At 44.1% G+C, this 24,135-nt stretch overlaps 1 protein-coding gene across 3 annotated transcripts in view; it reads left to right on the top strand.

The window, feature by feature from the left end:
* The window catches only part of LOC116941528 (chymotrypsin-like elastase family member 2A), a 41,879-nt gene extending 18,518 nt beyond the window's left edge, over positions 1-23,361 (top strand). For 2 of the 3 annotated variants that reach the window (XM_076066644.1, XM_076066643.1), the window contains exons 2-8: positions 18,633-18,727; positions 19,192-19,289; positions 19,596-19,724; positions 20,411-20,547; positions 20,866-21,008; positions 21,816-21,968; positions 22,763-23,361. In XM_076066644.1, the coding sequence (XP_075922759.1) occupies positions 18,633-18,727; positions 19,192-19,289; positions 19,596-19,724; positions 20,411-20,547; positions 20,866-21,008; positions 21,816-21,968; positions 22,763-22,867 (860 nt within the window). In that variant the 3' untranslated portion in view covers positions 22,868-23,361. Of the gene's footprint in view, positions 1-17,020; positions 18,123-18,632; positions 18,728-19,191; positions 19,290-19,595; positions 19,725-20,410; positions 20,548-20,865; positions 21,009-21,815; positions 21,969-22,762 lie in introns of those variants that run through there. The other variant, XM_076066645.1, reaches the window with a different exon arrangement.
* The last annotated feature ends 774 nt before the right edge of the window (positions 23,362-24,135 follow it).

Genomic DNA, 24,135 nt, shown 5'->3' on the forward strand with positions numbered 1-24,135 from the left:
AGTCGGAGATAACAGCCAAACGGCAGGAAGGATGGAAGCACCACACCAAGTTACGACTTTACTTGGTTAATAACTTCCTTCCAATGATTGTTCAGCTTATACCCATCTTTTCGGTTGAAATTGTCTGTGTGTTTATATATATATCTGGATGGCTTCATGGACACATTTTGATGGTAGCCCGAAGGTTTGCAGAGTACCTTGGTCTCAGAAAAAAACAATATCGTGGGAGCCCACTGCGTTATAACAATGATCAGCCAAGGCAGAGGTATTGGTTCTGTCGTGTTTCAAATCTGCCTTGTGTTCGCGAACACGGTCCAAGACCTGTCGTTTCGTTTCCCCAATGTAACTGCTGCAGCAGACACAACTTAATTTGTAGACACCAGGGTTTTGCATGTCAGGAATGACATCCTTCACAGATGGTATCAAATCACGGATTTTTTTGTACTGTATTGAATTGGACCTGGATCTTATGTTTGTTTAAGATTTTCGAAATATTTTTTGGTAACACCTGCTATGTATGGCAAGGTGATGGTTTTTATTGGGTCCTCAGATGGTTGTCTCCCCATGGTTGGGAATACAGCTTTGCGGATTGTGCGGTCTTAGTATCCATTCATCTTGAGGGCTTGGTGTACGTGCTCCAGTTCACTGGCTATGTGACGCTGGTCGGAGATGCAGCGGACCCTATGGTGTAGTGTTTTGATGAGAGAATTCTTCTGGGCCAGATGGTGGTGTGAATCAGGCTTTAGATTGTGGGTGGCTTTCCTGTAGACGGAATGTCCCAACGAGCCATCAGGCTTCTTCTCGACCAAAACATCCAGGAATGGTAGCATGCCATCATTTTCTACTTCCATTGTTAATTTGATGGAAGGGTGTATGGAATTGATGTGGTTGAAAAATTGGTACAGTGCTGGTTGGCCATGTGGCCAGATGACTTAAGGGTCATCTACGTATCTCTTCCACAGGGAAGGACGTAGGGTAGATGTCAGGATGTCATCTGTTTCAAATATCTGCGTGAAAACATTCGCTACCACTGGTGATAAGGGAGAACCCATAGGGATACCTTCATTTTGTTTGTAGAATGTACCATTCCAGGTGAAGTAAGTGTTGGTAAGGCAGTGCCTCACTAAAGTTGGTACATCAGGAGTCAGTCCCTGTTGGACCAAGTTTTCAATGATTGCTATTGTGTTAGGTACAGGTACCTTGATAAACAGAGAGATTACATAGAAACTGACAAGCAAATCATCTAGAGACAGTGAAATGTCCTTGATTAGAGAAACCAAGTGAGCTGAGGTGAGTACTGCTGAGGTGGTCTTGCCGTGAATGGAAGCAGGGTCTCAGACAGAAATCGGCCCAGTTTGTAGGTAGGTGAGTTGATGGTGGATACTATAGGACGGAGTGGAGTCGAATTAGTGATGATATTGTTGTTTTTTGTAGCCAGTCATTTGGTAGGATCTTTGTTGATTTTGGCATAACTGACATCATTAAGAAGGTCCTGGATTTTGTTGGTGTACGTGGTTTTATCCATAATGACCATGGCATTGCCCTTGTCGGCTGAGAGGAAGACAATGTCATCTCTCTTTTTCAATTGAGCAAGTTCAGAGCGCTCATCTCTGCCGATGTTTCTAATGGGTTTCTTAGCGTTTTTGAGGATGGTGGCGATTTCAGATCTTGCCACGTCTGCCGGGATGTGTCCCTAACCTTTGAGGGCTACGTCATCCTGGGCAATGATATCATCCACTGGGATGTGTTTGGGAGTGACTGAAAAATGCAGCCCTCTAGCGAGTACCGATTTTAGGCAATCAGAAATTGGACTGTTACTCTTATTGATAACAATCTTGTTAACATCTAACTTTTTCACGTGTGGATCTGGCTTCTTTTTTGACAGGATGTTGAATTTAGCAGTCAGGTTAACTTTACATTTGGTTGACATTGTCGCGGCAGAAGAAACAGTCATGTGATCTACAAGGTCCCAAGCAGATGTGGATATTTTATCGATTAATGCTAAGTGAGAAGATGGGTATAAGCTGAACAATCATTAGAAGGACGTTATTAACCAAGTAAAGTCTTAACTTGCTTTGGTGCTTCCATCCTTCTTGCCGTTTGGCTGTTATCTCCGACTCTATGAGTTGCATTGCCCTTTTGGTTGCCTCTGCATTAGCGGGCTGAGGTCTTACTAACATGGCCACCTCTGCTCCCTTAGCTTCGATGTATCGATGGTTCTGGCTGTGTCATGGGGTGTGTCTCACTGGCGCGACCACCGTTGCGGTGGTTCTCTTGCGTTGACACGCTTACCTCTCACAGCGCAGTTAGCAGCGCCGCACCTTGTGTTACACATAGACGTGACATTAACTTGCTAATCTCCCTAATCCCTCTGCCTAATCTCTCCCATCAACATAGTGCTAATCTCCCATTAACATTGCTACTCTGCGCATATGCGGCGACGGTACTCTTATGCGGCGACGGAAGCTCATTTACTTTGACATGCTAATTTCTCTCCATAATATCTCTCTCCCTAATCTCCCGTATTAACACAACTGATGTGCTTGCGTGCGAGGATTGGACTCCTTCCCAGCTCGGACCCCGCCTGCTTGCCCTTGGCCAACATATATAACCCCTTGTTGTAGAAGCACTCTGGCTGTGTTCTTCCTAGTTCAGCATTTCTACTGCTGGATTATTTTTTCCGCCTGCGGACGATCGCTTGTGTTGCGATCGAAACGTCGTGATGTTTTTTTTCTTTTTCTACCTACGTGACCAAAGAGTATGGATTCCTGATGTCACGAAAGCTTCAAATCAAGATTCATGATCTTTTTTTGTTAATTTTAATAATTTCAACTTTTTATGATAAAGTGTTATGTCTATGACAACATAGAAGATTAATTCATCAGCCTAAATGTTGTGTTGGGGATATACCTGGACCTGTCTTACCCTTTTGTTTGCCTTTTAAGCTGGAAGCAGTGGCACATGCCTGTGATCCGGCATTCTATAGTCAAATGTTGGTGGACCATGTAGATATATGAGAATCTTCCACCTGTGATCTGATACAAAGTGGCCAGAAGATATCAGTACGGCAAATTAATTCTAGAGTCCATTAGTACAGATCATCAAGTGTTTTCCCGGACCCGGGGCGTTGGGCTCGTGTGGGGTCTGGCTCCTGGCTGCGTTGCTGCTCGTCGTCATCTCTCCATCGTCTGACCACGTAGAAGATCTCCTGCGTGGTTTCCATCGCCGTCATCATCACGCTGCTAGCCAGCGGCATAGCCGAGTGAGCGTGATGGGACCACGCCAAGTGATCGGCTGTGTGTAGCCAGTAGAGACGTTAATATCTAGTGTTGTACTCAGTGTAAGGAAGAATAAGTGTTGGCCTGTGTTGTGCCCAGCGTGAGTAATAAAGAAGAAGTACCCTCTACACACTGTGCTACTGTGTGGGTGCCACAGTACTTTACCACTTTGTTTCAAAGCCTCTACATGCCTCGAAAGAAATCTCAATACACGTTTTGCATCATATACTATTCTCCTCTGTAATATATAGAGCCATCAATTTCACACTGGAACACTCCTCCTTGGCGCGAGTGCCACCGTCGCCATGCACAACGACGTCGAGGCACACCAGAAAACCTCTCTAAGCACAGCCAAACCGGAGGATGAGAGAAAAAATGTTATACAATCCATATCGTCTCGGTCTTTATATTGTTGATGGTGCGTTTTTGTGTGTGTGTGTGCACACGAGTGGGTGCTGTTGTTAGGGAAGGTAACTAACTCTATGAGAGAGCATGACCAGAACGGGTCGTCCCTCAGTTTAGAAAATATTCCCTGCCGCCAGCAAGACGTGCACAGGGTGTTCACGCCGATGAACCATCTCCCTGGGCCCTGCGAAAGCCGCGTGACCTCGGGTGAACGGGGGATTAGGGGTTGTGTGTTGACCAGGGGCAGTCTTCATGTTGTCAACAAATGCCTGGAGAATATTCTAGGCATGTGTTGACAATGATGGAGAACAAGTGGAGACTCTTTGACTTTTTTAATGTATTAACATTCATTTGTTATCATGTTACAGTGTATTATCCGTTCTTTTTACATTAATAACTATAGTCCCATGTGAGTGTTAACATTTATTTGAAGCAGCCTGTGCAGAGCGACCCCAGCGGTCGCTCACCACTAAGGGGCAGTGACGGTACCTTGACGCTTGTGCTTTGAGGCGCCTTAAGGGTGCACCTTGAGGCGACATACGCACGGATACACCCATATACATTTAGAGATATCCTCCACCTACGTAGAGACACACTCATATATAAACTGGTGATCGCATGGGCGTCTCAGGCTCAACGAAGCGGGGTGTCGAATATTCACCCCTGTGTGAGGTCGTCAGGTGCAGAGTGGTTGCCCAGCTGAGGTGTGCGATGACGAACCTGTGGCGCACACGCATGTGCACTTATAGTAGGGGGCAGGTACCCCACCCCAGGAGGGCCTCACTTGGGGGAAGGACTGTTCTATACAGGGGATGAGGAACCTGAGGACGAGATGGAGACCTGCCAGGGGCAGGCCGGTTGAGACAACAACCTGGCCGGGCAGAGTGGTAGAGGGCCGCGCAATGCGCCCACGAAGGAATTGCGAGCAATGATGAAACACGAGGGCCTGACAGAGGCAGGGGGCTGCTCTGGACCAACACTCGCCGCGCCGGCAAGACCTCGGGTGGCGCCGGAAAGACCTCAGGTGGCGCCGGCTAGACTTCGTGTGGCACCGGCAAGACCTCGGGTGGCGTCGGCCCACCAATTCCCCCACCCTGCTCGCGTCGGGTGACATCACTTGGGGCTTGGGTCATACATAATTTGTCAAAAGAAACAGCGGCGTTTGCATTCGAAGCAGCAGGACAGTATCTGTTTGCACAAATAATGTAGGAAGAATTAGACACAGGCACATGCCCTCCTTTGTATTTGCTTAAGATGTGCGTGGCTTCACAGTTTGTCAATTATGACATTTGCAAGAGAGCATTGCAACTGCACAAAAATAAATGTAACTGATATTTAAGATTGTGACCACAAATATGGGCACCTTTAAAGCCACGTCAATTTGTGGTAATGTAATCCCTATTCAATAACAAAAATATGTATAGAGTTTTAAAAAGCCAATGCCAATGTTTGTCTTGTTATGGACTTACTATGGAGTTACAAGTATTAAATTTCAATTATCACATGAAATGGCTTATGATATGTTTACGTCATTTAAAGGTTGCTTATTTTTACAAACTGCCAGAGAGACGGTAATATTCGTGGAGTGCAGTGTGAGGCAAGGACCATCTGTGAACAATGACCAAGATCCCCCGTATAGCCTTAATACACTTTTGGGGAAAGTGCTGTGAGCGAGCATCTATTAAGGTCAGCGCCAGCACACGCCCGGACGCCTTTGTCTCCCAAGTGAAAATTTTACACATCGCACAACGTACTAATTTGAGGCTGAGTCTACCTAGGGAAGGCCCAGGACCAGTTCAGATATTCGTGACTGGTGTTGGCTATGATTATTTTTGTATTCCACAATGTGGTGGATAAACTAAAGCCATTTACGTACGCGAGATTATTTACCAGTACATCAGTGAACATATATATATACATAATATAGGTGGAGCAACACATTATTCCTGTTATATCCAATGTCACAGACTGAAAAGTAGACATTTTATTGCAATATCAATGCTATAATATAAAAATACACTTCTGTCGAACATCAGTGCTCATCTCAATTTTCTCTGGTGTTCCCCCCCCCCCACCATCTGCACAAAACGTCGATTCCCATCAAAGATTCTGCAAGTCTCATTGTCTTACTGTGGATGTCACAACAACCCAGAAGCTCCATTAATCCATCTCTTCATACAAAAGCATAGGTTTGGTGAAAGTCTAAAAAACAAATGCAAAGCATCTATACACATTTCCAGCTGTTCTCTACGATCTGGCCAAGTGGAAGTAACAATGCGATGGCTACAACGAGCCTTGCCCAAATACCCACACTGGGTTTTCCCCGTAAGTGAGCACATCCGATTAGTTTATTCAGACGGGTAAGATGACTCCATGGCTACAACCACATTTCGAGTGCGAGTCGACACATCAAATCACAGAGCCTCTGCGACAGACGGTTCTCGACTGCAGGGCACGACTAATATAAACTACAATCATGAATCGTTTGACATGTCAGGATCGTATAACTTAAATAGGCAGACAAAAATGCACGCCCGAACATATTGTACCAGCATCTCACAAAAATGCTTCCTGCATGCAAATTATCCTTTGTGATGAAATAAATATATATACCTCCAGCACAAGCAATGATTTGATGGTTTATACATGGAACTTGCAACGAAAGAAAATATTTGCATTGCCTGAGTAGTTTCCGATACAAATAGTCAATCTCAGATATGCGTGCGAGCAGGTTCTATGCACGTTCATAATTTTCATAGTTTACATGATGCAGAATCAGAATCTGTATGCATCTTGGAGAAATCCAATGACCTACGGAGCTTTTTCCACAAATGTCCAGGAGAGGTAGGTCAAAAGTTACATAACGCAGGGGGGGGGGGAGGGGGGTATCCTATCATTCTGCTTTATCCACTCGCGTTATTTTATTTGCACACTAAAGCTGGTTCGTGATGCCCTCGGGGGGGGGGGAGGGGGTGACTACGAAGAGGAGGCGTCCCGCACAATGTGACGATAATACTGTGGGTTTGTGCCACGTTTGAACAGATCTTCCCAAATGGCTGTCCAACGGCGTGGATGGTTCTCTAAAGGTTCTCCCATTTCCTCCCACAAATAGCCACCCACTATGGGAATTGACCAAACACCCCAATTTTAACAAGACCCTCCTGAAAACGAGTATTGAGACTCAGTGTGGCTTCCGAAGGTAAAGTGGATTATCATTAAAGTTCCTGTAATACATTAAGGCAATATCACCTGCTTTGTAATCAGTTATAATTATTTCAGCGATGAAACAAGAATTGGTTTTAAACTTTTGGCAGTAATAGGTATTGAGATGTTCAAACACCAAATAGACACCTATTGCAAGGTATCAAGGCTGTATTAACCACACGTACTTGTGGCAAAACATGCTCTGATAATATATGCAGTTTGTTTGAAACTGATGGGCCTACACCAGAGATATTCTTCTGTATGGCCTTGTCTAACCAGTTTTAGACCACATATAGCCAAACGGCTAAAGTACAAATCTATCCTACACATTTATTTCAGCTTTATGTCTATCACTGGATGCAGGCCTCATGCGGTGTCAGTCATGTAAAAGGTTTGAGCACGCAGTGTTTAGGAACTAGATCAGGGGTCGGGAACCTTTTTGACTAAGAGAGCCATGAAAGCAAAAAAATTGGAAATTTATTTCAGTGAGAGCCATATAATATATTTTAAAAGTGAATTCAACTAAATGTCAGTATAATAAGCCTCTGAATTTATTCTTTTAAATAATGTTGTTATAACACTCACCATTAATGCGACTTCTGGTGCTGCATGGATTTGCTGATGTCTTTGTAGTCGGGTTGGTACTTTGTAGTCGGGTTGGTACTTGGTGAGGTTAAGCTTCATGCAAGCGTTGAGGCTTTCATCCGTTAAACGTGATCGTAGGTTGGACTTGATGTTTTTAAGATGTGAGAATGACTGCTCACATGCATACGTAGATCCAAACATGGTCAATACAGCAATACTCACACGCTGCAGTGTGTGGTATGTGACAGGAAGCGCGTTCCAAGTTTTGAGAATCAGCTGGTCTTCGGGTTGGAGTTTTTTCATTTCTGTCCACATGTGCTTGCTCGCCAACTCCGCTTTCTGTCGTGTGATTCTTTCCAAATCTTCATTCAGTGACTTGAACTTATTCACCCACATGTCTGAGGCCTTCAGGTCAGCCACTTCTGCTTCAAAATCTCTGACGGAGACACCAGGGATGTAATTCAGGTCGGCTGTGTTCAGTGAACACTCGTTTGGATGGGTGATGAACTTAAAAAGACGAGTGTGCTCACGAAATTCTCCAAAGCGTGCTTTGAAGGACTGTAGGAGACTGGATGTGCAGCCAGCTAGCTGGTGGAGATCAAGGTTTTGAATGGGCTCACTTGCTGTGCATGCATCTTTAAATTGGCTCAGTTTTTCAAAATGTAGTAAACGACCTGTTTCAAGATCCGTGATGAAAAGCTCCAGCTTGTTTTCAAAAGCAAATACAGCTTGTTGAAGGGATAACACTGTATTTCCAATGCCTTGCATTTTCACGTTGAGCTGGTTCAGATGTTCAGTCAGATCTACGAGATAGTAAAACTTGAGGAGCCACTCGGTGTCGGCTAGCTCAGGATACCCGACGCCTTTCATTTCAAGGAAAGTCCGGATTTCGTTCAGGCAAGCCGCAAAACGGCTAAGCACCTTCCCTCTTGACAACCAACGCACATTGCTGTGCAAAAGCAGACCAGGATAGTTATTTACAACTTCATCCAGCAGTGTTTTAAACTGGCGATCATTTAAGGCTCGGGCAACAATAAAGTTGATCACACGAATGACCAGCGACATCACTTCGCCAAACTGCCTGTCACACATCTGAGCACAAAGTGCCTCCTGGTGTATAATGCAATGGAAACTTAGGATGGGTCTATTTTCATGTTCACGGAGAAGCGCCACAAATCCTTTGTTTTTCCCCACCATACACGGAGCACCATCAGTACACACTGAGAGAAGTTTATCCATAGGTAGACTTTTTTCTTGAGCAAACTCCATGAAAGACTTGAATAAATCCTCACCTCTTGTGGACCCTTTTAATGGCAGAACAGCAAGACTTTCTTCGCGCAGTGTGTCACCAACAGCATATCTTGCAATCACGCTGAACTGCGACAAATGGCTCACGTCTGTTGACTCATCCAAAGCCAGAGAAAAGAACGGCGCTGCATTTATGTCCTTCACTTGCGTTTCCTCCACTTTGTTTGCCATCACGATGGTACGATCATGAACAGTTCTTGCCGACAGAGGCATGTCTTGTATCCGTTTGATTATCTTGTCTTTGTTCGGAAGATCATCAAAAAGTTCATTGGCTACATCCAGCATGAACGTTTTAGCATACTCGCCATCTGTGAATGGTTTTCCGTTCCTCACTATTGCTAAAGAACCAGCAAAGCTAGCCGAATTATAGTCACCTTGCCGGGTCCATACGCGGAGTTGCTGCTGGCTATCTTGCACCCTGCTCAGAAGCTCTTGGCACGCTTTCTTTCTGCTGTCTCCCGCAGGGTATTTTGATGCAAAGGTAGCGTGGCGCGTGCCGAAGTGCCGCTTTACATTCGACCGTTTCAACGATGTAATTTTGTCATTGCAAATTAGACACACCGCAGAACCCGCTCTCTCCACAAAGGCGAATTCTTCGGTCCATTCGTCCTGAAATGTACGATACTCGTCGTCTTTTTTTCTTTTCGCCATCTTCTTCGTCGAAGGGTTAGCTTTGAGCTAATGACCGAGCAGACGCAGTCTCAGACTGATTCAAAAGGGGGCGTTTACCTGTTTTACCCAGCAACGGCAAACGTAGGCCAGTATCATCCAATTAAAATAATGGACAATTGCTCCTGCAGCCCTGAACAGGACATGCACAGTGAAAAATCGATGGATGGATTAAAACAAGTGAGAATATTTTGTTTTATCTGCGAGCCATATGCAATCATCAAAAGAGCCACATCTGGCTCGCGAGCCATAGGTTCCCGACCCCTGAACTAGATGATGCAGCATTAAACTTGCGCATAGGCAGAAACATCAGCGAAGATAAATCCGGTGATAATATCACAAATACCTTGTGATCACACAAGGAAAAATGAAGGTTCCTAGTCAATTTGCATATGTGAAGAGATTCGTTTGATATAAAGTAATTTGAGTTCTGCATGTTTTTTTTATTTCTCCGTAGCAACCTTGGAAATGTACGTTTAGTGGAATGAATTTGGAGGTTGCATATATATATTAACAGCCCTTTGTTAATATGCTGCTGGATGAGGGCCTCTCCACGCCATGGCAGTCATTGAGGGTTTTTTAAACCACACTTTGCCGTGCTGGCTTGTCTGTGGTAGCAAGTGTCATGATACTGGTGGGGAGCGGAGTCGCAGTGGTTACCGCACTGCGCTATGAACCCCGTGACCTGAGTGTAATTCCCGGCCATAGCAAACATCACTGGTGAGTGATATTCAAACCGACACTGAGCACCAATAACACTGACTAGCATGGTGAAGCATGGTCAGTCAGACAGTGGGTTGACAAAAGGACTGTTAGTATTATTCAAGAAAAAAATCGGACTTGTGTACTCAAACTGTACACAAGTCCGAAAAATAAGTCCTGGCTTAACGCAGAAGATGCGTTCCTGAAAAGTGCCGGACGTCTGGAAAGCAAGATGACAAGAGCCTCCACTTCAAGGCCGGCTTAAAACCCCTGACGTAGCACAGGCACGTCTGGAACATGAGAGAACAAGCCTGGCAGTGTCTAGAACAGGGGTGGGGACCCTTTTTTCTGCCAAGGGCCATTTGGATATTTATAACATCATTCGCGGGCCATACAAAATTATCTACTCAAGAATTTTACTGTTATATTTGGTCGAACATTAAATTAACTCACCCCTAATGTGATGGCTGAAACTGCTTCTCTTTGGTGAGGCGTGTGATGTTAGCTGGTATTGATGATGTTGCTACTCGCAACTGCTTTTCCAGGTTTGCTCCTAGATTTATTGAATTTCGAGTCCTGCCTGCGGTTGCCGTGGCAGGGCCAGACAAAATGATTTCGCGGGCCTTATACGGCCCGCGGGCCGAACGTTCCCCACCCCTGCTCTAGAACCATAAAACAAAAGCAACAGAACAAGAACGTATACATAATTTAAATCATGCATGGACAATGACAACTTTGTGCATAATATGTATGGTGACTCTTGGATTAACAGAAGAATGCTGTCATGTCATTGGCAATACATCTACTGACTGACAAATTTAACTATTTGTGAGATGAAGAGCACATGCCGGAGGCACGCTTGTTTATGTGAACCAATATATTGTCAATAAACAAATAACTAGGGTGTTTGTCTCTTAACAGATTCCGAAGTGAGCGAGGCATCGCCCTGGTGTTTTTGCACAATATTACGTTGTCCAGATTTTTCTACGAAATATCACAAACCCCTCAAATAAAATATTGTGGCACCTTTGCTTGCATAGCACAAGCAGTAACTGTGTTACTATATGAGATAATGACTAATGTTAACTATGAACTTTATTTTATTTTACCATGTAAAGCACACTGAGCTATATATCTATTTTTCACAAGTGAACTGGCCACAAATGATACCTCAGCGAAGTTGCTTATGTGGAAAGCTATAACAGCCAAATACTTTAACCCCATGGAAATAAATCCACGCGACCACGGGGAGAGCATGCAAACTCCAAATATACAAGCGTCAGGGTCTATATCGAACCCAAGACCTCCTGTATACCGGGCGAGGTAGTTAACATCTCGCCACTGTGGCGAGATGTTAACTACCTCGATCACTGTGGCGAGATGGCGCACCACAGTACTGTACCACTTTGCTTCAAAGCCTCCACATGCCTTCCAGCAATCTCAATACACGTTTTGCATGTCATAATATTCTCCTCTTTCCTCTCTTTTTCCCTCCTGATGACGATCGCTTGAGTTGTGATCTAAACGTCGTAGTTTTTTTCTTATTTTTTCTTATTTTCTTTAATATTCTCGGGGTTCACTATCAATATCTGAGTCTCACAACGGCAGCCTGACGAGTGGGAACCGTGGGCAACGGCTGTTAAAACGCGGCGCAAGCTTCAGTCTCATTGCCTCCTGTTAGAATGTCGCCCGACAGAGGGCGACACAGATTAACGGCTGTGGCTAAATTGCCACGCGGAAGTTATTTCAAGACACAAAAAAAACAATGTATTCGTTAATATTGATTTAGTTTTGGTCATATCGCGTTGATTACAAACACAGATGTTGATTGCTTAAGGACACCGGAGTGAATTTCAATTTGAAGCTTTCGTGACTGCAGGAATCCTGACTCTTTGGTTCTTTCGGTAAAGTCACGCGGGTAGAGATCAAATTAAACAAATCACGACGTTTTGATCGCAACACAACACACCGGAATGCTGAAGAGCAACGCACAACATCTGACAATAAGATTCGACGTTTTCGCTGGTAATCACATCCAGCATCACCGAGCGATGACTCAGAGGTGAACTCCTGCAGGAGATGATGATTGTCAGAGTTGAACTCGTTATTTCCAGCCGGCATTACTGTTTCTGTGGTGTAGAGTTTCTCGTCATTTGCAGCTTTGAACTTTTCAGGTTAGTTTGTCGACGTACTCATGTTAAGGAGTTGGCAACGCTGAGGTGTGGAGTCACAACAGCGAGGGCGTGGTTCACTGCCTTGGTTCTTGAGCTGTAAATTATTTAGGAAAAGAAACAAGCTCTTCAATGCACACACTTTTATTTGCACCCAAAGTAGAATTTAAATTATTTTGACCGCCAAATTAATACAATTTGATGTGCTGCCCGTCTTTTTTGTCGAACATACTGTAGAGTACACATTAATTTTGCCCGTAATCATGGAGCTGAAGCGTCCAGCGAGTGGTGATGGTGAGAGTGTTGCGTCCGTGGCCCAGAGGGGGGCTGAGCCCCCCCCCTTAGTTCTTCTTCTAACCAACCTCCCCACATCAACTCATTGTCATCATCATCTAAACCGTTAATATTAAAGGTATGTAAAGTTAATCTAATCTTTTTATTGTGATATTGTGTAATGTACTGTATTTTATTCGGTGTTTAGTGAATAAACAGGCAGCTTAGTTAAGCTATGGTGAGTCTGACAGCGGCTATGGTTCCCCTAAGTCTCTATTTCCCACAGGCCCCTGTACTTTACCAACCGCGAGGGCTTTAAAGAACCTAGCCATCGCGGTTGGTAGGGGATTACTTTAGACCCTGGCTCATAAGCATAGTCAGAACTCTGGCTGATCTTTTGAACTTGATACTTTTAATGAGCGTGGCCGTCTTCCCAACGGGGTGGAGACGGACCTATCTCAGGGCAAAACTGTTACATCGAAACATAAAGTCGTTAGCTAATTGAACATTTAACTCCCACGTTACATGCACAGCCACTATGCTGCGACATCAAGTAGTGGTAAATGCCTAAGTAGAGGCTAGCCATACTTCATCCCTGCGTTACATAAACAGTACAGACTGAAAGATCACCGACGAAGCATGGCAACACGGGCTTACCACACGGTACACTTCATCATCCTTGCCCCAGGCAGCGTTGGATGTATCTTCAAGAATTATTCAGGGCGCCTATTTTCAAGAGTGACTCAGTATCTCTCAGTCTGAAACCAAATGAATTGGTTGGGCTTACACCTGAATAGGTCTCATATCGGAGCACATTGAATACATGCAGTGTTCACTACTTCTTTAAACTCATTAAGTTGCATTAACAATACACTCGTGTAGTCTACACCAAAACAATATTGCTTACTCACAAGAATGGTTTCTCAAGGGCTGCAAATCTGATGGATTAACATAACAATACGGAGCTCAGCATGGAGACTGCATCTCATGAAATAACTGGCCCTGCCTCTCACTGGTTATGTGGCCAAGTCTCCGCACTAGGCTATCAATTCCACCCCTGTGCATTCTGTCATTTAGTGCCAGAGAGTGCACATAATGGACAGAACAATTACTTTAAGGTGGCCTCACTTGACATATATTCAACAGCTTGACATATATCTGGCGCTCCAGCATCAGAACGACAAAGATCTGGATCTAGAATGTGTACATCCTTCTTATACAGTACTGCAAAAAAAGTTCCACAATGTTACTGCTAGCTTTACATATGCTTACATCTCCAGAGAACAGAAAGCAAAAGATCACTGTTTTTCTAATTTGCACCTATGATCTGAGTACCAGTGTAATGCGTCACTCACTAAAAATGCTATTGTGTGCGTTTCAATTCGATAAAAGCACGGTGGACAGAGGACCGCGCTCACAGTTATAATGTTAGCAGTGGTTAGCGCATTGCACGATGGACCCAGTGGAACTGAGTTTGATTCTCAGCCACTGCTAACATCAGCGGAGAGTGCAGTGTGAACCAGTCTTGGACCCCTCAGCTTCTCCAAAGTGCACTGACTAACAGTAGCGAATATAATCTCACTACGACTGATTCTTCACAGGGAAGCCTTCACTCGATTGACGAAGGGCTGTAATTACATATTAATTCCACCAAATGTAATTTTTTCCAATGTAGCCATAAATTAAACCACACATGTCCTTACCTCTAAAATGTCTTGGGTTTCCATGCCAATGCTTAGTACTAAACATTTCAAAAAGGGACATTTCCACACACATGCAAATCTGCACAGACGGAACCACTGTTTCTGGGTCACCTGATTTGCGACTTCACTACAGATACCACTATCTGCTCTGCTTGTGTTGCACACGCTCAGGTTGCAGGCTGCCCTATCTTGTTTATAATGTCCCATCTATGTTTTCCAAGTAATTTGCATGCATTCACTTGGATGACGTATTTTCGCTTGGCCAGATGCCGGAAGATGTAAAGGGGTAGGAAGTGGAGAAACGGTCAGCTCTTCACATATTAAAACAAGGCACCAAACACCATGTGACATTTAACAAGAATCTCGAACAGACTACATTCATAATAAATGTGTAATAGCGGCCTGCAGAAATGTATGCAGGGAAAAAAATAAAAATAAAATCTAAATCAAGTTATAAACAGTGGGGCAGTGCTCTTCTTTGGCAGTCCCGATCCCGGATTGATGCCGTGGGGAGCCAGACTCTCCTGAGTACATCAACTGATGACTGTACACAAAGTGTTGCAAATTTAATAAACCCAGAAAGGATGATGGGCTGAGCCTACTCCTGGTCTTTAAAACAAATAAAATAACAATGGGAGTGGCTACAATGTTTTCAAGATGCTGCAGAAGTTGTAAACCATGGATCATCTCAGTCCTTTGCACTGGGTGTCAGTTGGTAGAAAATGTGAACGTGAAACATTGTTGGTATCTTTTAAGCGGTAACACATTTTGAAACCTCTGTATTTGCCAGAATTATTGATCAATTGTATTACAATCTGTCATTATGTAAGTTCTATTGGTATACATTTTGTTATTACAAGAACGACAGATGAAATTGAGAATAACTGAACAGGAATTTGATGTTTTGCATCAAAGTTGAACATCTTACCTAGATATATTATCAATGCACTCACAATTCGGCAACATAGGACATTTAATATTTTATTTTCAGAGAAATTGATAATATCGCAGATGAAGAGACCAAACAAGAGCAAAGACTCAATCAAAATTGTATCTAGTTTGTATTGTTTTTTAAACATCGCATTTGGTGTGCAATCAGTTTGTAATCATTGGGGTGGGGGGGGGGTATGACCAATATTTGAACTTGCGATCTGCGATTCAACTAATAGGCAATACAATAACTTTCCATTTCAACACAAAATATACAAAAATACACTTGCGATGTATGATATTTAACAGTAAATCAACGTTGTAATAAATAATTTAGCCAGAATAGCATTCGTGAGCCTCAACGCTCTTTCAGTTGGATGCTGCTTGGGTTGTTTGGCTAATTTCTTTTAGAGAATGTTTGCAAATAGGAGGAGGCTGGAGTACTCGGAAAAAAACCTCACACTTATAAGGGGATAACACTGCATAATTAGGATGGATGCAGTAGGCCAGCGACTTTCTTTCTACAATGCCACCCATGGATCCTTCATGTTTCTCATTATACAACCATCGTTTGCGATTAAAAACGTGATTTGTAACTTTCATGCTTACACATGTATCAATAGTTCAATTTAATGGGCAATTTTATTGAGGGACTATCTGTTGTTTTGGTGTGTTCTGGGACTGATTAAGCTCTTGTTTTGCTGCCTTGTCCAAGTTTGGGAACTGGTGTACTTGTGCAACTTTGACGTAAAACGTTATGTATTTTACGTATACAATTTTCTTATGATTTGCACTCCTATCTTTGTTTGTATTGTTTGTTGTTGTAACTTTCTGACCCACATATACTGCAAATTTATGAAAAAGAGCTTCATAGATAATCGGATTTCTCCAGGATAAATAGAGATTCTGATGCTGATCATTAAACTGGTCAGACTACTACCGTTGTGTGAAATAGGTTAGAGTCAAGGAAGCAAATGTTAACAAAGGAAATTGAATATTGTAGACTAGGACAAAGAGGTTATTATGAGTTCCAGTGAGGGGTTAGAGGATGTGGCCTCAAATGAACCAAGTTTGCCTGAGGACAATGGGGAAACATTTTTGAAAGTCATGATGGGTGATGACTTTTATAAAACTCTATCACATCAATACCTGCTCGAGTGCAGAAATTAGCTGGTTCATATCAAACATTCCTATGTATAGACAAAGTAACTCCCTTGTAATATTTCCGGAGAGACTTTGAAAAGTACTGTCATTGAGTACTTGCTGAGGCCAGGACGGCACACGAGAGTGGGGTATGGATAGAAACGCGTACACACCTGGCCACTTTTGTCTCCCTATAATTTGGCCATTTATGACTACGCCACGCAAGAGATGATTACGGTCAATCCCGTTAATGCCACCGCAGCTCAAAATTGCTTGCTACCTTCTGCTAGATCACAAAAATGTCACACAGCTGACTCTACACATAACCGTCAAATTCCAATTTAACATTTTTATTATCATCATCACCACCATCTGGCATTAGGTTTTAGGTCTATCCCTTTGTCGCCGACCTCTGGATGCCAAGCCGAAGTGTCTCCCTGCTTAAACAAGTGTCTGGCAATGTTGACCTCAATTGGTGAACGCTTCTCCACACGGTCCTGTAAATCCCCCTCACCAGTCACATTATGAATCTACCAGTCTAGTGGTACTCATTTTATCAACCAGATAGGAGAAAATGAGTTCAGTCAGCCATCAACCAGGATTTTGAGTTTTGCCACGATCTGATAGCGACTGTGAATTTCTTAAGATTGATGGTAGTTTTTCAAGAATGATACCACTTCTGGTATACATATGGAACTTTTCCAACACGTAGCTTAGCAAGCCCGGGGAAAAATACTAAATAGAGGAAAACCTTGCCCAACGCGTGTTAGTCGAATGCGTGTTTCGTTTACACACGGTTTAAAAACTTAGGTCTGTTCTACAAAACACGGGGGTGATGTTTCGACAATACATTATGCGGTTTGACGCTGCTAATATTATCATGTCCATGTTGAAAAGTAATGGCCGCAGAGTGTTACATCGGTTGGAAGGTGTGAATGCATCGACTATGAGAACGATTTATTTACCGTGTATGTTTTGTGTGTGTATGTTTTTGTATAATAATGTAACACACTCAACACGCAGAGCAGCAAAATACAAATGCTCACAATGCCGCATCACTGTCCACCTGGCGCTCCACTCGTTGTTTTGGGCAACGCTCCTCTGACCTCCATTGTTGTTGGAGGGCGACTGCCTCCAACTCTCTAGTTATGTCCTTCCCGAGCCTCGTCCACAGTCATCAGCTCGTCTGATCAGCTCCACATCCTCCTATACAGTATTAGTCCATAATGTTTCTACCCGTGCCGTGCTCTTTTAGCCTCCTCTATCCGGCCAAGCAGAAGCTGCTTGGGCATGCAGTTGATGGGCATGTGGGCTCCATAATCCAGCCAACGCAGCCTTGCCTGCCTGAGGAGCTCATTTTTGGGAGTGACCAGATCTGTCAACCATCGGTCAGCTTCACATATTCCATTATAACCTAACCGATACAAAAATCTGTCTTTAAAGTTGGTTTGGTATCATCAGCAAGATTAACACTGTATCACTTCCTGCTGGCCAAGAGAAACAAAAATCTGAATTTGTAATTTGCATGCCAGCTCGATGTGGGCAGTTTTTCAGATAGGGAAGTATTCTGATTGCAATCTGAGGGTTCATGTGGACAGCAGATTCTGTATAAAAACCAAGACGGCCCAGCAGTGAGACACGGTAGTGGAAAGGAAAGACTCGTGCACAAGAAGCTCCAAGTCTTCAATCAACTCCAGTTCTTCGATCAGCCATGCTCGCCTTTCTCGTCTGCGCTGCTCTGCTGGTTGGAGGTGAGTGATTGCCATGCACACATTTGTTTTAGTGGAGTGATCACTCTAGCTTCTTCAGGAACTGGACTTAGTTATAGAAGAGTTTGCTAGTACATGGATTAAAACATGACACAACATGCATAAGGTACAACCCAAAAAACACATCACTATCATTGTGTGTGTACTATGGTATGTATTCCCATGGGAGAGGTAGTTTAGCGGTTAGCGTCCTGTGCTACGAACCCGGCCACCCGAGTTCAACGACCGCTCACGACCAACACCAGTGACGATTATCTGAGTCGGTCTTGGGCCTCGCCTAGGTCGACTCAACTTCAAATGAGTACCTGCTACGATGTGTGAACATCCCCACTCGAAAAACAAATGCGGCTGTGCATGTTACTATCTACCCACCCTTTCGTGTGCCGCAACCGGCCTTCATAGGTGCTCATTAACTGCACTTGCCCTAACAGTTCGTTAAAGCTATACGGGGGATATTTGTTTTTGTTTCGCGTCTCCTTTTGTTTCTCACAGCTGAGGTGTCTGCTCAGAGTTGTGGGATCGCAGCGTATTCCCAGATCCGCGTGGTGAACGGCGTGGAGGCTCGCGCCAACTCCTGGCCTTGGCAGGTAACGGCAGAGGCTGAATAGCAGCCATCACAGCCACACACTGCATTGCCAGTCGATCACAGTGCAGCAGTATCCATTGTTCTAAATGCCACGTGGAGGACATCATTCAGCAGTGCACTGACACAACGGCTGCATGTGTGCAACATGAAATGTTCAGATCTTCCACTATTCTCAATGTCATTGAATATGTGACTATAATGGGAGAGTGGTAGCGCAGTGGTTTATGCACCGCACGACGAACCATGCTACATGGTTTACATTCCCAGCGACTGCTAATATTAGTGGGAGTGAAATCCATACCAGTTCCGAATTCTATCCGTTCACAACCAGCTATGACTAGCATTGTGAGGCCTGGTCAAACGGTGAGTGTATTGACTAAAGGGCTGAGTTAGTACTGTATTGTAAGATATAGAAATTGGACAAATAACCGTAACTACCACCACTTTTCTGGGTGTGCATTGCAGGCGCTCGTGCAGAGGTACTCTGGAGGAAGATGGGTCAACTACTGTGGAGGAACCCTCATTGATAGTCAATGGGTGCTTTCCTCTGCGAGCTGCTACACGTGAGTCACGGCACCAGTGGCGTCGCTATCATGTGTGCAGGCGGTGCAACTGCACCGGGGCCCAGGTGTTGTACAGTATTTTCCTGTACCACATTGTGGCCACCAAAGTTGGAGCAGTGTATCCTGGGAGCAAGGAGGCGGCCTCTATCAATTACCTTTACACGATGCCGCAATGTGGCATTGAAAATACCATGCAGTAACTCGCATCATTACTGTTTATTAATTCCTCACTGCAATGTTTACAGGTGTAAGTGATTACGACCGCCCGTCTCTCTGTTATCTCCCCACATCCACCACAATGTGCAGGAGTGGCTACAGCTACAGGGTGGTGCTGGGAAAGCACAGTGTGTCCACAACCGAGTCGGGGCAAGTCACACCTGCATTGAGCCTGATCGCCTGGCATAGCTCCTGGAATCCCAGCATCCCGGCCAATGGGTGAGACTGCACACGGGCGCCATGTTTCCGTGACACTGTGACATTCCGAGTTGAAATAGACAGATACATATCCATATATACAAACATGTACAGAGACATTCTACAAAGACGCAAAGAGACAGACATTTATTTTCCCATTCTCGAAGCTCATCACTTAAACTGCCTTAAAGCAAAACAAAGTATAATTGGAATGTCAGTCAATGATGATTTATTTTTCAGAAGTAACATTTAGTGTTATATGGCAGTGTTAATGACAAGACGATGAGATGTCTTGATTTGTGCTTACGCACTGCTTCCAGCCCATGCCCATTCTGTGTTTTAATAGATACAGACAGATGAGACACAATGCTATTTCTTCATCTCATACAATGCTTATGATAATACAATAACTAAAATATACTGTAGACCTCATGCATTTGACCCTATTACCCATGGCTCCATTATCTGCAGAAGCTGTATTGTCCACAATACGTCTTATTACCCGTGGTCCTATTCTTCCCATTATTCATTAATCTGTCCCCACAAATAAGTGGAGTGTCAAATCATGGATAACCCCACGACATATATCCCCCACATCACCCGGGTTAGTGGGAGTTCTCCTGTGCACAGCGCTGAATCCCCATTGATTGTTGTATGTTCGGAGTTGAGCGTCACATCACGGCTGCCCCTGTCTCAATCCCCCACAGGTACGACATCGCCATGTTCAAGATTGCGTCGCCCGTGACTCTTTCCAGCAAGGTGCGCCTCGCCTGCCTGCCCAGCGCCAACCAGATACTGCCCAACAACTACCCGTGCTACGTTACAGGCTGGGGATCCCTTTCCAGTAAGTAACGTTCACTCACTGTCAATTAAATACAACAGCAGAGGGAGTTATGTGGAGTGCTTTAAGTCCAACGTGTGAATTGCCCCTCCAGTTTGACTCGGCCCTTAATCTTTCTGGGGTTGACAAAATTAACACAACTCTGCATAGAGTCAACAGTGGGCAGCAGTCTGCCAGTCGGGTGGTGGTGTTGCTATGTGGCTTTTCCCTTTTCAGTACAGAGAGATGGACGGTTCGATAGGGGAGCGCCTGTTAACGCCACCAAAATCCGATGCTTTCACCAACGCTCTCCATCTCCACGTTGTCTGTGTGCGTGAACAGCCAGCGGCCCCTTCCCCAGCGAGCTGCAGCAGGCCAGCCTGCCCGTGGTGGACTACGCGACGTGCAGCCAGGCCAGCTGGTGGGGGAGCAGCCTGAAGAGCAGCGTGATCTGCGCGGGGGGCAGCACCCGCTCTGCGTGCTATGTGCGTACGGAGTGCAATGCGAGCCAACCCGCGTCAATTCCTTAAGTAAAATTTCCAATGGGAAAATTTGAGGAAGGCCATAACGGTTGTTTGCTTTACTTGCATTTTTCAAATATTTACTATGCACCCTCCGCATCAATAATTATTAACCGAGTTATTGGGCGATGCTGTGTTGGTAGTGGTGCATAAGCATGAATGACAAAAAGCTCCACACATTTTTCAATAACTCTACCTGTATACGTTTTTTTGAAGACCTCATTATTGACAAATTTGTTGCAGTTTTTTTGTATAACCAATAGTAGATTCCACTTTTCACGGCTTTATTCACATACATTAATGGAGTTACTAAAAATAAAATCAAGATATTAAGACGATGTCATGAATAAAAGATGGTAGATAAACTAATACTGTAGCCAACATGGCAATCGTTGACTGTCGCTCGTCAAGTTGGCCCTCCTAGATCGTGCCACGTGCATGGAAAACCCAAAGGCAGTATAGTAGAATTCGGGGACGGGAGGGATCAGGCCTTGGCATTCTGCGATATCTCTCCATGACTTAGCACCATGGCTCTCAAGCACACTTGACGAGTGTTTGCTCACACAGACACCTTCTACTATAGGACCTCAAAACTTTAGAACAGGAGCTCGATGCCCACACTCTTACAAAGCCAAACGCATGCTATCAAAGACACACAAGTTGCTGAGAGGCATGGTGGTATTTGCTATCACAGCCACCCACTCCGGTAATCCAATTCCTCTTGATCCAATGTCAACGTGAGGCATTGCTGTACTCTGCTATGCACCACAGGGTGATGGAGGTGGCCCGCTGAACTGCCAGCGGTCGGACAATGCCTGGGTGGTGCAGGGAATCTCCAGCTACGTCTCATCTCTGGGCTGCAACACGATTCGCAAGCCCACCGTGTTCACCCGTGTGTCAGCCTACAACAGCTGGATCAGCAACGTGAGTGTTTAGGTTGCCACTGTCCAAGTAATCAACATCATAAGACTGTCACTATTAATATTTAATACTGTAGAAATATCATTGCCATTAACAAAATGCAGTAGAGTTCCAATCATTTTGCGGTGATGTGGAGAGTACATACGTTTCCACGCAACTGCTAATGGCAAAACAATTTGGACATCTCAGGAGACATGCATATGTGATTAACAACTGCATCCACGTGGAGCACATCTGCTATATGGGTCTATGTTAAAATATTATTCAATAGCTGAGACTTATTAGCCAAGTCTATAAATGTGACATACCTTACAACTCATAAGATTGGGTCATCACAGAAATCAGATAATCGAAGTTTTACTCCAAATATTAGGGTAAAAATCATGTAATTGTCAATGTAATTATTGCTATAACTTTGTAAATGTCAATATAATTGTCAATGTTGTCAATATCAGTGTAAATCTCAATTGGCTTACAATCTCCTAATTAGATTGATAGTAATGATTTGTTACCAAGACAAGCATTGAAAGTGGACTACAGTGGTTTGCAATCAAAAGGAAAATTGTAAACGAAGTTGGTGCAAGATCATCGTAAAACTTGGGGGTCTAGGCATTAACTGCAATAGGAGAAGCGATGGCAAGGTGTGATGATGACAACTTTATTTTGATCGATCACAATGCAAAGGTGGGATTGGCATAAGGAATCAGGCTGGTATTGGCCAGGTATGATTGCTACCATATTTGTTTGTCTGTAGGTACTGACGTTTAAACACCACTCATTCTCTGTTTCTCCCACAGGTCATGAGCGTGTACCGTGAAGCCCCAAAGCTCGCCGATGGAGAGCAGCGCGTCAACAGCGGAGCCAATGCCACAATTGCTGCATTCAGGCAGCCACAGGAGTAAAGCTATATGCTCTTTACATCAATGCTACAACTAACCTTAGAATTATAGTATCTTGCTATGGGTATTTAGTTTTAAGATTGGACTGGGCATGTGGTTCAATGCAGTGAGTTTGTGTGGTCACATTGCTATACATGTCATCACCTATGATAGTAAACGCTGCTCATGTGACCACTGTCAAAAAGACTGACTCCATTTTGCATGAATACCGGATGTTAAGTAGTTATCTTTGTATTTTCTGACGAAAGAAAGTGGCAATAAAACCAGCATGCATACTGGATCATAAAGTGCCATTTATATCACTTGAGAAGTTATTGATTGAATCTGAAATATTAGGATGAGGCCGAGGCAGCATGAGTTAAATTTCTTCCATTGTCATAGTAGTGGGGAATGGAACATCATGTGTTATTGTAGGACGACAGCTGATTCAGGGCGATGCGATTTTGGCTTGGTGTAAATGCAATTTGGAGAACAAATAAAGTACCTGGTTTGTTGAATTGACTGGTGGAAGTTATACCACATTAACCATACACATTTTTACAGGATTCTCAGATTATTATTTTGGCGTTCATCTGCATTGCTATGACACGTAAAGATGTCACTAAAATATGGAATCACACTTGAGTAATCTATATAATAATACGCTTTTTCAGGTGTGTGCCTGACTTTAATGCATCGGGATGACATCACGCGAGTTATGGGTGAGGTGAAGAGGTTGATGGCTTCAAAGATGCAGGAGTGTTGAGAGGCGTATCAATGTCACGCCAGGATGGGGTAATGACGTGAGGAGGCAGGGTGATGATGTCACGAGATGACGAGGGACCGAATGAAGATTATAACATCACGAGACCTTTGGCTGGTTAGAATTTATAGAGGGATCATAACGTTATGTGATACTAGTGAAGTTTATGATAAGTGTAATGACTCGGACAACTTGAACTGTAGAGATTTCTTTAGTTATTATTTAGGCCGCTTCACGCAGGTAACTTCAACTTGGAGAGGGATAATGCACAGATCACTTGGACCAGGGATGGCACGCAAGTAGCGGTGACGCGAAGACAACGATGGCCCGTAGACAGCAACAGCGTGAAGACAGTCGACCCGATCCCGTGGCAGCCCTAAACCTTGCGTCTCGCATCCTTTTATTCCCGGCGTGGCCCTCACTCTGCCCCCGGCAATGCCCCCTTTCTCGAATCCTCTAGCCCAGCGGTCTCTTTTTGGCACCAGGGACCGGTTTCGTGGAAGACAACTTTTTTAATGGACCGGGGAGG

Source organism: Petromyzon marinus, chromosome 12 (assembly GCF_048934315.1).
Source record: "Petromyzon marinus isolate PM22_M1 ecotype Great Lakes invasive population chromosome 12, UKy_Petmar_22M1.pri1.0, whole genome shotgun sequence".
Taxonomy (NCBI): domain Eukaryota; kingdom Metazoa; phylum Chordata; class Hyperoartia; order Petromyzontiformes; family Petromyzontidae; genus Petromyzon; species Petromyzon marinus.